Raw genomic sequence first — 16265 nt, 5'->3', positions numbered from 1 at the left:
GCAGGAGAGTAGTTCAATAAAAACTGAGTACATGATCATTTCTCTGACTGGACTTGATTAGTTGCATAACTTTAAAAGATTATCACAGTGTGATTTAGTTAGGCTTTTAGGATTATATGAACACCAGCACCAAATTAATCTTGGAATCAGACAACTGAGATACTTGTAAACTCTCATACATTTTTGACCACTTATGAAGTCTCTCCCGGTCCCACTGCTTCAGTAAGCATTTGATAGTGCAGCATTTTATTGACAAAGCAACACAATCTGGACAGATTTCTGGCTTCTCTCTCCTTGCAAGAATAGCATGCCACCTTGTTGAACCCCCGAGGATGCAAACTGGGATTATTTTACATAAAGTATCCCTTTGTAGCATCTGAAATAAAAACCTTTCCCCCAGAACTGCCACTGTTTTGATAGTGAATTCCATGCTGAGTTGTACAACTGGTTACTCAGTTCTTTGGCTGATTTTAAGAATTGCATTCAAAAGTTACTTTGTGTTATTGGCATTTAGAAAATATATTTATACCTGGTATTGATACTCCTTCAAGTACTCTTTTAGTCTTGTTGGTAATGGCAGCTCCCAGATCTGATTTGTGCTCTTGTTTATAGTTATTCTGCAGCGGTGTTGCAGAGATGGAGCAGATGTATAGAGGGGTTTGTTCAAGTAAAGATGAACTGTTCCATTTGAAGGTGTTTCAGTTCTATCCTTGCACATAAGAACATAGTACTCAATCAAATGCACAACACTGTTGAACTGTTTAAGTCTAGATCTGACACAAGTGATAGAGTCCAGTCTAAACTTGCCATCTTGATATTCTATACGTAGATTGGTCGGTCCTGCTGATGTTTTTACCGATATAGTCAGTAGATACTCTGAATGCGAACTATCCCTAACCAAAAAGGTCCCTTCAGGGGCATCCTGTAACCTTTCTTTGGCTTCAGCAACAGTCATGTTGCCCCAGTACCATCCTGTCAAAAGATGAGAGAAAGAAGGGATTTGTTTATTCCTGTTTATTTTAAAAGCTGCTCTGGCTGATATACTTCTAGTCACCCATTTCTTTTGTTGTCCAAAAGCTAAAGTCCTGCAGGCACAGTCAATTTTTATTTGCTATTTAAATTCATTTGTTTTACACCGCGTCTCGTTTTGACAGAGCCATCCAGTTCACTTTTTATTTTCATATCTATTCATACACAAACTTTCCTGCGGCGTCCTGCGGGGCCGACCCCGGAGCCGGCGGGCCGGCCCTGAAGTAAGAGGGACGCGTCCCGCGGCTCCCCGCTGCTCTCCCGCCGGGGCCAGCGCTGCGTCCGCAAGGCACAGGCTGGCAGCCCGCAGGACGCCCGCTTTGGGTAACTCTGAGTAGGCTGCTGTTAAAATGAGCTTTGTCTAGCGATCGAAAGGAAAGGCATAAGAAAATAACTTCGGCGAGGTAGCTGCGGTCCTGGCACGGCTGCGATGAAGACAAAAAATCCCTTCCCTCCGCCCGCAAGCAAAGCTCGCGTCCTGCGGGGCCGGGCGAGCCGGCGAGGGGAGCGCAGGTACGCGGGGCCGAGGGGATGCGGCGTCGCGGCCGCCCCGGCCGGCGGCAGCGCCCGGACCTCGCCCGGCCGCAGATCCCGGGCTGCCGCCGGGGCGCGGCGCTGCCGGCGCTTTCGCTTCGGCCGCCGCAGTCCGCGGAAGGTCGGAGTCGTCGCCGCCCCTCTCTGCCGCGGGAACGCGACCTCGCAGCGCCGGGCGGCGATGGCCAGGCGTCGCACCGCCGCCCGGTTCCCCTCTCGGCCCGGTGGGGATCCCCGCCGCGCCGCTCTGCCTCCCCGCGGACAGCGCCGCCGCCCCGGGCGCTTTCCGCTTCCCGGCCGCTCGGGCTTACCTGCCCGCCGCAGCTCCTCCATAGCCGCGGCCAGCCGCTCCGCCTCACGGCACTCCTCGGCAACGGGCGCCGCCGTCCCGGGGTGCCCCCAGCGCTCCCCGGAGCTCTCCGCGCTCTCCAGGGACTCGGCGGAGCGCAGGGTCATGGGCGGCGGCGGCGGGCGCGGCCCCGCTCGCACGCAGGTCGGGGGCTGCCGGCAGGAGAGGGCTCCGCTTCGCCGCCGCGGGGTTCAGCGCCGCGCTGGGTGCATGGTCCCGGCCCCCAGCCCGGGCGCCGCCTGCGAGCGGAGAGAGAGCGTGGTTAGCGGCGAGCCCCGCGAGAGGCGCTCCCGACGCAGAGCGTGTTTCTGGCGATCCCGCTTCGGAACTTCCCAGCATCCAGAGGAGGGACCCGCAGCGAGAGATCACCTCCCGGCGGAGCGGGGGAGGGACATCTCCTCCCCCCCCTCCGCCGCCCAGCCTGTCCTCGGCTCCTCTCCGCCGGGGACTCGGTGGAGGCGGCAGCCCGAGGTGGTGGTCTCTCTTTACCGCAAAGGCGAACCCGCAGATGCCCCGCTCCCTCTGCTGGGGCAGGCGAGCCCGGCCGGCAGCTCTGGTGCTTTCGGGGAGGGAGGAGGTCGTGGGGGAGAGCCGTGCACGTAAAGGTATGAGAGAGGAGAGGTAACCAGCTGAGCGGGGCAGAGGTCCCAGGCCCGGCGCTGCCCGGGTTTCACTCTGCGGTGCGAATGGACGATACGCACGGACGCCTTGCAGTAAGGTCATCCCGCGAAGTCGTACGGGAAGTCTAGGAATGGGAGCCCGGCGTGGGCCATGCTCCCAGGGTGGGAGCCCTCCTCGCGGGCATCGGCGCTCCCGAACTGCGGGACGGGTGCGCCGGCAGCGCCGGCTCCGTGGATTCGCTGGCCGGCTGGGAACAGAAGGAGCAGCACGGTGGAGGACGCGCTATAATTAGCGCGAGGCAGGAAATATGCTTTGTCCCGCTCCATTAAATGCTCATATTAGGGGAAAAAAAAAATCTTTCCTCTTGGCTGAAGCTAACGGGAGGGACAAAAAGAGCCTCTTCTCTCAGGGGAGCACCGCCACATCAGGGGCGACACAAAGCCGGGAAGTACCAGCGAGGGTAAGCCTAGCCGGCTTGGCCGGAGCGGAGGGACGGGGCTCACGGGGGAAGACCGAGAGCCCCCGGCCGGTGCTTGCGAACCGGGCAGTCTCTGCCTGCGGGTGCGCGGCAGCCGCCAGGTGAGGGTTATGCTGAGGCGGTTCCTCCCCTAACAAGTTCCGCGGCGGAGCTCAGAAACTTCTCCAAATTAAACTGTGGTAGCACCAGATCGGGTGTTCTGAGGCGTTTCTATCCCAACATATGTAGGCACACACGCGGGAACCCCTCGACAAAGCCATCCCCTCCTTTCCCCGCGCAGAAGCTCCCACCGCCGGCTCGGTGACCGGGCGCAGGTGCGCCTGTCACCGGAGAGGCTGCGGGCGCGGGGCCGACGAGCGCAGGTGGGAGCAGCCCTGCCAGCGGTGTCCGGGCGCGACCCCTTGTGAAAGAGAGGCTCTGGGAGCGCTTAGCCGCGAAGCGCTGCCGCCACGGGAGTTCGGTGGGGACGGAAGGCTTGCGAGGCAGTGGCAGCTGGCGGCAGCCGGGCGTCCCCCGGCCGAGACCAGGAGCGCCGGAGCAGCCTTCCGCCGGGGAGCCTCCATCCCGGCGGTCGGCAGCGCCGTACCGGGAGCGGGGAGGCAAGGCCGCCGGCTCTGGAAGCGCGGCAGGGCATCGGGCGGAGGAGGACAAGGGGACTCACCCGGGCTTGGCGGGACGGGGCTGGGGCCGCCGCTGCCGCCGCCTGGAGGTGGGGCGGTCAGGTTGTTCTGGCTCCCGGCGGCGTCGAGGGGCCGGGGGGACACAGCACCCGCCGCCGGGGAGAAGCGTCGAAGCTGTGCTGGGGCGGACAGAGGCTGCCGGAGGAAGACGGTGCTCCTGGGGAAACAACACCCTCCGCTCCCCCCCCCCCCACCCTGCTCCCCGGCGCGGGCGGTCTGCTCGCCTTTGATTGCGAGGCGAGGGCATCCTGCCCCCGCCGCTCCCCCCTCCCGGGATGGTTACATACAAAGGCTGCTTTCCAGGAACTTTCCAGGAACCGCATCATGTGACAGGACCCGCTCCGGCGCCTCCGCCGCGATCGCGGCCAGCCGGGGCCGACGCACCGAGCCGCCGCCCCTGTCACGCCGGGGCAGCGGTCGCCGAACGCTGCCCCGCGGCCCCCCCGCCTCCTCCTCCTCCGCCCGCGGAGACGCGCAGGTCAGTGCCCGGGGCCGCGGAGGGAGCGGGCCGGCGGGGCCGTGCGGGCCGCCCCGCGGGGCGCTGAGGGAACCGGGCGAGCGCGGGAGCGCAGCCGCCCGTCCCGGGGCCGGAGGGGCGAGGGGCGCCCGGCCTGCCCGGCGCCAGCAGCCGCCGGCACCTGAGCGCGGCGGCGGGGCCCGCCCGCAGGGCCGGGAGCGCGTCAGGGGCCGATGCCAGGAGCTCTCTGCCAGGGACTTGCGGCGGCCGAAGCTCCTGGGACACCCCACCCTGGTCTCCACCCCCCTTTACCCTCCGGGGCTAAATACCTCGTTGCTACAAACAGCCGTGGCCCGCCGATGCGCGCGCCGATTTCCTCCCCCTCCCCCCGATTTTTAAAAATTATTATTGTTTTTTTTTGTTTGGTTTTTTTTTTTTTTTTTTAAATAACCACGAAGCTGTTTTTCAGCGTAAAGATGGTTGATTGCGCCCTGGGTGCTGCTCGGTAACCAGCCACTTTTCGCCGCTGCCCCGGCGGCCCCGAGCCGACTTTAGAAAGAGACATAGAGAGAGAGAGAAAAAAAAAAAAAAAAAAAAAAAAAAAAGGAGGAAAGAAAAGAGGGGAAACAAAGCAAAAGTAGCCGTAATAGTCTCACCCCAGCCCTTGGCTCCGGGTCAGGGCTCCCTGCAAATTGCACGGGGTTATCTGGAAGGGAGAATGGATGGGACAAGGATTAAGGAGTGTCTTTTGAAGGATTTCAGGAAAGAAACCCAAACCTATAAAATGATAAAAATTACTATCTTTATTAATCGGGGCTGGAGGGGGGAGGGAGCCTTTGTTATCAAGGGAGTAAATGAATATGTATTAGGCTGCAGTGTCTGGCTGAGGGAGCGGAGCAGCTCCCCTGCACAAAGCTCCCACACTGAGACACTGCCTTGGGTCTCACTCCTCAGTAATGTCTGAAATGCAACGTTTCTAGAAAAAATGATAATAAAAAAAAGACTGAGGACGGAGGAAGGATTACAAATCCTGAAGGATTTTCTAACAGTTATTGCTTTTATTTCTTAAGCACCAGGGGATAAGATAATTAATAGTTATCTTAAAAATTAAGTTTTGTATTTAATAATTAAGTAAATTCATCTGAGGAAAAAAAAATCTACTTTGTTTAGTGAAATATTGGTCAGTATGATTTAATCTGTTTGTAATGCCTGGGTGCTTTTGAATTTAATTTATTCAGTTTATGAAAAAAAGGTGGTTTTAATCACTGGCAGCAGCACAGATTTCAAATTAGGTCTGAGGAACAAACGGGCTTTCTTAAACATTCTCAGAAATGGTTTAAAACAATTTAGGTCTTGAAGGTCATTCTTGTGCCTGTTTTTGTTTGTGAAGTTCGGATGGCCCCAGATCCAGCCTCCAGTGATAGTTGTGGAATCCCCATTAAGTTTTTTTGTTGGATTAATGTGAAGAGGGGAGAGAATAGGTTTGTGCCCCTTGAAATTTAGTTGACAGTTCAGCTACCTAGGATGTGAGATCTTGCAAAAAACCTCCATTACTTTTTCGGAATGGCATTGACTTCACTATGTTCAGAAGAACAATAAAAAATTAATACAGATATATTTTAATTACTAAAATAATTCTGTACATGTAGGCACAGAGCTTTTGCTCAAAAAAAATGTTCTTCTGATATCACAATATTAAAATTAAGGTTATTTCTTTGAAGTTCATTAATGCATCTTGGAGAAAAGGAATACGTCTTGTCTAGATGCAAAGCTGCTTTTTTACAGCTTTGCTTTAGTTCTCTTTTCCTATGTTATTTTATTTATGGGATTTTTATGTGGCTAGTATCTCAAGACTTCCTTTGCTTCTGCTGTTTATTCGTCACTTGAAGTCATAATAATTTGTTTCTAAAGCCACAGCTGGCTGCTGTAAAAGCAGAGGGAGGAAGACCACGATTTATGTGGTGAATGAGAAAAAAGAACAGAAGAATGTAATAAATGTTTGTTACTTAAAACTTCTGATATTGTTATGAAAAACGTAGCATAAAAATTAAATAGGCAGTATATCAGCAGGATATTTCCTAAACAGAGTTCTGTTGATTTTTCTTCAACTTAATGTCTCTTAAAAATAGCACTAAATATCTGATAAACTTACAAGAGTAATGAAATTCAAACTTAAAAACTGCAAATTGATCTTTAAATGACAATACTGGCACATCATAAGAGGGCTCTGGTTCACAGTTACCTTTATTCTCTGGCTTGAGACATCTGAGTGTGCTATAGGCTCAGTGGAGTACATTTATATTTCACTGTTTCTTTCAACAATGTTGGTTGCTCTTATTCTCCTCTGTCTGCATGAGTCTTCCATACAGTCACAGGAGAGAAAAGAAATAGTTGTAAGGGTAAGAAAAGGTGACTAAATTAAATTACTTTTGGGACTATGGGCCATAATTATGTTCATAAGTGCATGAAACTACTTAAAGCTACCTTTTAGCTTCTTTGGCACTGGGATATTTAATACAGGTTTGGTCTGCCTGAAGAGTTTTACTTTATAAAAATCAGAATTGAGTAGGAGAAAGCTGTGAAATAGTAAAAAAGAAGGAGCAGATTCAGGAAACTTACCTTTCCATCATATAAACAAAACAGGGTTTTTTAATCTGCCATGTAACAAACAGTAATTCTTCTAAACAGTCACTAATACAAAAACTATAAAGTATGGATTTAAAATTTTCATGTACAATTCAAACAAAATGCTTTATTTATTTTTAATCTGTGTCTTTTGGGGTAGCAATTCTAAAACAAATATTGCTGTATATATACAAATATAAATGCTTCTGAGCCAGTTTTAGAGGCATATCATCCCACTGGAAATGAAAGGCACAAACTTAATCAATCCCTATTTTTTTTCCTGATACTTTCTACTATTCGTGAATGTTGGTTCTGACTGCATGTCATCCATATAGTAGATACTTATAATCTTGTTTTTTATTAGTAGTTAAAAAATGAACATTAAGAGTTCTTGAAAATCACAAGCAGAATATATTGTTTCTAAAGATTTCAAATGCATATGCTCAAGATGGGGAAGGATGAGTGAATTTACTTTTTATTTTTCCTTCAGGCAAAAATCCCTTTCATGACCAAGGAAGGATGCAACCATGTTTTTACAGTCCTGCAAAACGTCTGTTGCTAGAAATTATTTTCACTTTGTTCCTGAAAAGTATGCCAAGTTTACTGGTGAGTTAGTATGCTGATTTATTTATATGATGTGATGTGAGCAGATGGGGAGGGGTAATGTGTTTTTGACTCAGCTGATTTTGCGAAATTTGCTCTGATTCCCTGAAAAGATTTACTGAATTATTAAGATAGATTTACCTAGCTACCTGGAAGAATACAAGGGGCCTTTCCCCGCTCTCTTCATCCTTAACTTCTAAAGATGCAGCACAGAATATCCATTATCCATGGCATACCATCTGGTCAGTTAAAATCCCCTTCAGTTAAAAGGACAGCTATTGCTTATCACATACATCTACTTATTGACCATATTTTGACAACTGTTTACCTGAACTAGTCTAAATAACAGTGTACAGCTGCCAGGCTTTCTCCCTGTCCTGGGATTACAGTCTAGTTCTTGAGCAGAGAAATATGAATATTGAGCCTTTGGCTCCAGGAAATTGGAATGAGTTAATTGTAACTCCATAGCACAAACAAGGTCTGCAATGTGAACTCTTAGAGGATTTCTCTCTTAGCAGTTAGGAGAAAGGTTTGCTTATTTAACAAAGAGTTCCTCAAACGTAATAAATAAAACATAGAGAAAGCAAATATTTTAGTGTATGGGATCACCCTGCTCTTTCCAGCTGCCTGAGGAACAGAATGTTTTGATGAAATAGATTAAAATTTATACCAGTTTTACCCTTTACCAGCTGCCACCTTATTTCCTGCCATTTTTATCTATTTATATGTGAATGCCTTGCCTTTCTTGATAATATACATTTGATAAAGCAGAATAACAAAAGAATTCAGTGAATACTTTCTATGAATCAGAGGTACCCTAAAAGGAAACCAGCACTTGTAATTTAAAAGCAAACACCAAAGATGCAAATACTTTGAAATAACATCCAGATTATTTTCTTTCAGAGACAGTTGATAAAAAGAAGGATCATTCCCTTTGATTCAGTGAATAGGTAGACAAAAAGCACAAAACTGACTATAAAAAGGTGGCATTTAAGTCCATCTCCCATCTCATCCTGTGCTATCTACTATCTAAAAGTAAAGGCCTAAACTGCATTGAATAAGAGGTTACCTAGACACTTGTGATCTTCAATGAAAATAATTAAATGTAGTGCTTGCTTAGTTTCTCCAATTTACTATTCACAGTTTAAGGTAAACCCAAAATAACATAAAAATACTTTGGATAGGCCTGTAAAGGAAAAGTAGAATGTGGTGACACAGGGTACTATATATTAAAAAAAAAAAAAAAAAAGATAATTTACACAGCAGTTTTTACTTTATGCTATGTTAGGCTTCTTTATAAACAGCAGAATTCTGGTTTATCACTATGTTATTTTGTGAATTACTGAGTTTCACTCTGACTAAAACTAGCTAAATATTGCTGCAAGTTACTGGAGAATAAGTTGTAAATATACATGCTTTGGTAGCATTTTCTTTCCGTTCATGCTTCCTTCTCATAAACATGGTAGAAAAAAGGGCTGCTGGAAATGACCATTTTTGATACAGTTTTTTCAAATGACTACTAGCAGAATATTTGATATGGATTTTAATATTCAGATTATAGCATAAAATACTGTGAGTATAATATTTATTTACCTTGGTTTTTGGCTGAGAAAGAGCACATAGGTGTATATATGCACTACACCTATATGTACAGATGTTCAGAACCATGCTCCTTGAAGTTTTGGATTTTTCAGAGAAACATACACTCTTGGGGTGTTCTGTTGTGTGTTTTTGTTTTGGTGGGTTTTTTTTTTTTTTTTTTTTTAATCCTAGAGATAGCACAGCTGAAAGCACAGTGAAATCTTGCACTCTCGTCCTAGATGCTGCCAGAAAAAACAAGCCTTTTATGCTTGAGGAGGCTTGAGATGTTTTTCTGCCAGTTGTGAGTCCTACGCCTCAAAGTGAAAGAGAGCAAGTAAAGTCTGTGAAAAAAGTTTTCCTGACAGACAGCATGAAGGCGGCTCGCCTATGCTTTGCCAATCCATAAGTAATAAAGTTTCTTTGTTGGCAGAGAGTCAGTTTTGAAACTAACTAAGGAAAACTAAAACAGGTGATGCAGTGGCTATCTCTAAAGGGGAGATTTTTGAGTGAAAAGTAAAGTGAAGTAGAAACTGGGTTGTGTGTCTCTGAATAAATGGCCTCCCATCAGAAAAAGATTAAATTTAAATCACTGTTCTAGTTCTTACATTAAGGATAGTTTAATTCACCCAGAGCTATTTGGCCTTGAGGATGAATTCCTACAATTAAGTGTTTATGATTGAAAGTGCTGCCATGGAGAGCAGACAGATGAATATGATTTTAGGAGTACTGTGAATCATTAAATGAGTTGTAGAACCTTTTTCTGGGCATGAGCCACTTTTAAATTTCAGGCTAAGGCTACAATAGACTTCAGCATAAGGCCTGACGTGTTGCTGTACTTTAGAGTTTGAATAACAGGATACTCAACGTTTACTAATGTATTTAGATAACTTTAAACTTCTCACAGTTAATTGAAAATATGTTGCCTGTTGTATGTGAACATGCTGCTGGGCGCAATTACATTTTTCAGATTAGTGCATTAAGTGTTAGTGTCAGGTAATGAACTTAGTCTGCCTCTAACGTGTTGGCTGCTTTTGGCTCAAGATAGGCATGGCTGCTTTCCCTGCTTCAGTATAAAGGGAGGCTGGATGTGGAATGTCATACAAACCTGGACAGGTGACAAGAAAACAGTGTTAGCTGCCAACTACCTTCTCTCTGTCAGGATTAGTGCTTTTTGTCAGGATAGCTGAATGCATTGTCCTGTATCTGACTGGCATACTGGGAGGTTGTAAACTGAAATAGTGGCCAAACAGGCTGGCAGTTTTTAGGCTCAGGAGAGGAAACAGATATAGGGCTACTTTTTCTGGTTAAGGAAAGAGCATTGGTCCACAGCTCGCCTTTTCTTGGCACAGCCTGTCCATTCCCAGAATCACTTGCTCCTCCTGTAAGCAGTTTTTCCAGGTATGTGGAAATTAAAGCTCAAACAGTAGTAGATAAAATTGGACAGGCTGCTTGAAGCAGCACCTCACCCTGTACTAAACCCAAAACCATCCTGTGGCTCTGACAGAGCTCTGCCTGCAGCAGGGAAGAGAAATTAAATCGTGCATATCCTCCTTAACAACTTCAGCTTTCAGACTGGTGTTTTAAGAACAACCCCAGTTTCAGCGTGGCTCAAAACTGCCATCGATCAGGAGCAGCCTCGTGAGCTGTTTGGTCATGAGGTGGCAATTCTGTCCTGAGGTGGGGTGAACAGCTTGGGGGGAGAGTAATAACTCCTTTAGCCATCTGATTTTAATCCCTCACCATATGTGACTTGAAGTCCTTAGATGCCCTCTACTGCCATATACCAGAATTAACAGATGGCTCTGTGTAACCAAATTCAGATTTGCTTAAGTTTGTTATTATCTCCGTCTTTATATATATAAAGGGGAGAACGGAGGAGGGGAAATAATATCCATAATTATTACAAAATATGCAAAGTGTTTTATAAAGTGTGAGTTTGGGCTAGACATATTTTCTGACTTTCAGTGCCATTGCCCTATATTTCAAAATTAAACACTAATTTTAGTAGTCTCTTCAGAGCTCATTTCTCTGATAAATTATTCCTCTGTGAATAAATGTGATCTGGAAAGATGCCTGAGGCACAGCAGAATTTTTCCCCAGCATTTCATGCCACATGATGCTAGACAGAAGGAAGCTGCAAAACCTGCTGCTGTAGATCAGGCTTTGTTATGGTGAGGAAGGAAAGGATGCATTTAGCCATCAGACACATGTTTTGTGTAAGACAGAACATTAGGTAAGACTGTACCTAAAATGGAAGAAGAATGAACACCTTTGCCTGTGATATGACAGGTTTTGTGTGCTGTCAGGCACAAAGCAATCCTGAATCAAACAGAACGAATCTTGGAGGAAATCACTCCCCAGGCTCTTAAGAATCAAGTGGCTCTGTGGTGCTTGAGCTTTAGCTGCGTTGGGTATGTCCACTCCTTTTCCTTCTATAAGGAAAAGCCAACAATACAATCTCACCTTTAATTCCCTGTCCCAGGTTCCTATCGCTGATTTGACTGAGTGGGTTTGGTCCAAATTAGCAGCCATATTTTGTGTACATTTTTAAACATGCCCTTACCTTTCCTGAGGAGAGTATTATTTCTTTCTACTCTAGGTGTTTGCTGGTAATGTTACAAATAGAAGCAGGTGTGGCAGGAGGGAGCATGAGCTTTCCAGTGGAACATGCGACAGCAGGGACGTGCTCCAGGTAAACGGAGGACACACAGGAGGGCCTCTACCAGGCCAATAAAAAGCTTGAGTTCATGAAGGGTGCAACTTTCACACTGTGCTTTCTTTTCCCTCCAGCACAGTCCTCTACGTTCAGATACACTGGTCTAGAATATGCTGCTTACATTTTTCAGAAGCTTTTATAAATTTTCCAGAACATAATCTCAAACTAACATAAGTCCATAGCAAAATCTTATTGTGAATGGGAGCTTTGTTCTGGGAGACAATTTTTGAAAATGCCAGGTTATCACCTGATAATGCCAGGTTAGCCATTGCATAAAATGCTGAAACATGAATTTGTTCATATGCCTTTGTTCAGCATATTCATTCCTTCAACCGCAGCTTTCTCCAAGAAATACATAGAGCTCTTCAAGTCCTCCTGACAGGTGGGCTGTGTAATGTTATGGTGGCAAACCTGGAAAGCTTTACCAGTTTATACCACCCAACAATGTGGTTCATTGCTTGTATTTTTATTAGACCCCCATTTCCCCAGTTTCTTTAAGGGCATTTCAATCTTTCAGTGGCTTTTTTTCTTCCCCTATCCATCAGGGAGTAAAATCATGTGTCCACAGAATGTAAATAACAGCTGTTTCTACTCAATTTGCATTTATATGCTTAACACTTAAAAATAGCTTATTTCTAGAGGCTTTCACAATCTATTCAAAATTTCTTCTTAGTCAGAGGTACTAGTGAGATGTTAATGAAATCCCTTTGGTCTGGCTGATCAAAAAGGTGCAGCAACAACAATGAAATTCCTCAAATGACTGATCGGTTATGCTTCTGAGTTACACTTTAGCAATTGACTGAAGTTATCTTTTAATCTCCTTGGGCATTTTAAGATCAGTTCCTTGGGCTGCTCTAGCTGCTCCAAGGGGGCAAAATATGCCAGGTAAGGAGATTAATGGTTAAAAAAGATCTGTGTTGAACTGGTAGTGTATTTCTAGCAAAATTAATTTATCATACAAGTACTGCTGAACAGGAAAAAAACCAACACCTGGCAAGTTATTTTCAAGGGAGCAGCTTATTTGCCAGTGTCACAGATCTTTGAATAAACAAACCCCTTATGCCTTGAGAATAACTGAAAAACGGCTCTTTGGGTTTTAGACTACTATTTTCTCTTGTTGACATTTCATGAACCCTAAGAGGATATACACTTTTATTTATTAATGCTTAAATGAAGATTTTAAGAATTATGTTGAATTACTGTTGAGTTTTTTCCTCCAGAAAACTTCAGAAGCCTTTCACCTCATTATTTTGCCAAGTGTCTCAACTTGAACCATTTCTTCAGATTTCTTTGATCCTCTGAAGACCGAAAATTACAGAACAATGACATTTAGTGACCTTTGGTATGGTTCATTTACTCGAACGTTGCCAGTAAGAAGTGTATGGTTCATTTACTCCAACTTTGACATGTAAGAAGATGCTTGCTCCTAAATCCAGGTTTTGCTTAGTGTTACAGAAATGCACTTTCTTCTCTGCATATTTGTTTATTGACAAGAAAAATACTTTTATTTTTACTAGAGTCTTAATGGGGCATCTCTGAACTGAAGACTCTGGACTGGTGACTGAAGTATGTTTAGAAAAGACTAATTGTGTGTGTGAGTTGCTGTTTATATAAGCCTGTGCCAGACTCATTCACACTTGGTACTCTGAACAGAAAAAGGTAATCTAAGATCATGTCATCTCTAAAAATGCTGTGGGTTCACACTACCTGATTTCAGAGGGCAAGCTTGGATTTCTAAATTAAAAAAAAAAAAATCTTTGATGCCAAGAAGGACTTATACTGGGAACACGAGAGGAATATATGGCTTATATTCACACTAGATGGGCTAGTTCCCTCTAGAGCAGACTCCCATGTTCACATCCCACAGTCCTCCTTGGACTCTTTCTGGTGCCCCTCTAGACCCAACATGCAATTCTGATTTTTCTGTGCTCTCTTTCAGTTTGAAGTTTGTGAAATGATGTGAAACTGTCCTGCAGCCTGTGAGAAGTGTGCTTTCCTAGCATCAGAGTGAGGGTACGTGTTGTACCTTCTGGGGTGTGGTAAGGTTTGAGGGCACAGCCAGCAGGGCACGTCTTGTGAAGTCAAGCAACATGTGCCCCTGGGAGTGGTGCTTGGTGCTGTCCCTGCAGCAGTGGGAAGCCATTGCCTTCAGGAGGGCTTGTGGAACACGGGGAGGCAATGAGGAGGTGTGGGAGCAGCAGCAGGAGCCTGAGCTTGCTCCCACAACCACGTGCCCAGAGGGATCCTGAAGGTCTCCCTGCTGCTGGCGACACCTCGGGTGTGGTAAAGCCCAGGGTCCTGGTTTCACCTGCCAGAGTTACATAGGTATTTTCACTGCAGAATAAACACAGCACTGTTAAACAAATACAAGGCTTTTCCTGTATAATTTGCACAAAGTCGTGGGTTAAAATCTTGGTCATATTGAAACAAAACACTTACCCAGTTCTAATGATTCAAGCTTTTGTCCCTGGACTGGACAAGGCCTGGCTAAGCACTGTGAAGGTACTAACCACTGCTGCTCTTCTCTTCACAGGCCACTGGGTCACCTTTCAGCCTCACCAGTGGCCTCTTTGAGCTCACTTCAAATCTTTCTCCAACAAATATGGCCATATAAAGTCAGTGAATTGTAATCCCATGCAGCCAGCACACAGTGCATTTCTTTCAGTATTTTAATACAAATATATGCTCTAGAAAGAGAATTTCTCTGTCATTTTTCTTACCCCTGCTTATGATAAATTTCCCATGAATTTTATTTGCTCTGTACTTCTACTCTGGATAGGAAATCTTTTTTTCTTAATCTAGTTCTAAATTTTGTGGAACTCACTACCACTCTGTTACTCTATCATTAATGCCAGGATTTTAACTGTAGGAAAAATGTCATCGGGGAAAGGGAATTCTGTAAACACTTATTCTTGGAAAATAACAAATGAACCCATACTGAAACCAGTCAGTATTACAAATTACAAAATAAATTTTGAAAAGGATATGAAGCCTTATGTTAACTTATACCAACCAAACGTTAATTAATTAAGGGCCAAGGAAATCTTTTTCCTAGCCTTTGTTTATTATTCAATAGAAATCATCAGTTTGTCTTAACTAAAGCAAAGGTGAAGACCACTCCTGCAGCACGGCTCTGATGCAGTGTAACTCCTACTGATGCTGACTTCAGAAAAACAAAACTTAGCATTGTTTGAACAAATCAAACATTTGAATGAGAAACTAGCAGTGTTTAAGATGAGAAACTTCAGCAGTGTTTAAAAAACTTGGTGCTAATGACTAGGAGTGTTTAAGAAACACTCATCTTTGCATGAAACTATTAAGTTCTGTTTTGTTACCATTAGTGAGTAGGAAATATATGTTTGTACAGGAGGGTCATGCTTCAATAGTTTAATCTCTTACTTAGGTTAATTTTTATTCAACATGGTAATGGCTTAGTGCAATAACTTTTCACTGTTCATTTAATTTTTCTCTGTAACTTTCATAGTCTACATTTTGTTAGTTTTAGCAGAAAATATGCTAAAAAACAGTTCTTGCAGATTTTTTTTTTAATCATCTCACATTTTGCTGGTAGGGAGATCCTTTTGCTGAGGAATTAAACTTTGGCAGCAGTCAAAATTGTTCATATTTTAAAAGGTAAACTGTCTCGGACCTGACGCTGGTTTTCATCTTGACAAGCAGTAAAGCTGAATATGAGCACAACTTTTTTCTGTATTTACGTTTCATAAAGACCAGTTGGCAAAGCTTCCTTAGTTCTACTGGCTGTGCCAACATTTTGTGTTGTCTCTATGTAACGAAAAACTTTGTGATACATTGATTATCACTTCTCACCATCATGCCCCTTAATAAAGTGACATGTAGGCCATAAACTTCTACTTCTCCAGAAGTCATGAGATGCAAAATTGCTGGCCAACATGCTGTTTAGTTCATGCAGTTTCCACACACCTTCCACTGTCTGATCTGCAGTTTTCCAACAGCTGTAGTTATACACAGTGGAACTAATATTCTGTATCACTTGTTTTTAAAGTTTCAGATAATTCCATGCAAATTGCCCAGTAAATCATAATTTATCATGTTTGTTTTTGTAGAAGTACCTAAAGATAACAGTTGAAATCACAGGCTTATTTTATAAGAGGTGCCAGAAAGATACATAATTAAGTAACTATCTTATTTCTCCAAACAGCTTATTATTTTTACGATTAGAGGGTTAATTAAATACAAGAAGGTGAGATTAAAATCCCATACACACTGTGCTTTTACAAATTAAATGTGTGTGAATTACTTGATATAGAAAACCAAGAGCTCCTATATACAGACTAATTGAAGGCTAGCAGAAACACCAAAAAATCGTTTTATCTTAATTTTAAGAGTATTTTGCCTACTAGACATGCTCCTAAATTAAAAAAAAAAAAAAAAAAAAAAAAAAAAAAGGCTCCAATATAGTTATCTGAATATCTGAATCTCATCTTCATCCTCCCTTCACAGAAAAGGAAAATGCATCTCCAGAGAACAATTGTGCGAGATATTCTAGACAATAAAATATTAAAATGTTTAAACTGCCTTGTGCATGTACTTTTTCTGTGCCGACTGACCAT

General features: G+C 44.5%; 2 protein-coding genes and 1 long non-coding RNA gene across 4 annotated transcripts in view; 2 read left to right on the top strand and 1 right to left on the bottom strand.

Annotated features, from left to right (window-relative positions):
• The window catches only part of CRADD (CASP2 and RIPK1 domain containing adaptor with death domain), a 92878-nt gene extending 89044 nt beyond the window's left edge, over positions 1 to 3834 (bottom strand). Inside the window, exons 1-2 of the mRNA XM_066319279.1 lie at positions 3673 to 3834; positions 1875 to 2151 (exon numbers count right to left, since the gene is read on the bottom strand). Coding sequence (XP_066175376.1) covers positions 1875 to 2019 — 145 coding nt within the window. The 5' untranslated portion in view covers positions 2020 to 2151; positions 3673 to 3834. The remainder of the gene's footprint in view (positions 1 to 1874; positions 2152 to 3672) is intronic.
• On the top strand, positions 2018 to 4547 carry LOC136361947 (collagen, type I, alpha 1b-like). The gene is made up of 4 exons (XM_066320229.1): positions 2018 to 2511; positions 2694 to 2803; positions 2943 to 3112; positions 3240 to 4547. The coding sequence occupies exons 1-4, from the start codon at positions 2018 to 2020 to the stop codon at positions 4545 to 4547; spliced, it is 2082 nt and encodes a 693-aa protein (XP_066176326.1).
• A 22-nt stretch (positions 4548 to 4569) lies between these two features.
• LOC136361403 (uncharacterized) lies at positions 4570 to 14854 on the top strand. 2 transcript variants are annotated; one of them, XR_010743632.1, is made up of 5 exons: positions 5592 to 5629; positions 6066 to 6136; positions 7264 to 7379; positions 11557 to 11649; positions 13613 to 14854. It is a non-coding gene; the product is annotated as an uncharacterized lncRNA (long non-coding RNA). The 2 variants fall into 2 exon arrangements; XR_010743631.1 differs by having other exon boundaries at positions 4570 to 6136.
• Positions 14855 to 16265: the final 1411 nt, after the last annotated feature.

Source organism: Sylvia atricapilla, chromosome 5 (assembly GCF_009819655.1).
Source record: "Sylvia atricapilla isolate bSylAtr1 chromosome 5, bSylAtr1.pri, whole genome shotgun sequence".
NCBI classification, from domain to species: Eukaryota; Metazoa; Chordata; class Aves; order Passeriformes; family Sylviidae; genus Sylvia; species Sylvia atricapilla.
This window is presented reverse-complemented; position numbering and strand designations above follow the sequence as displayed.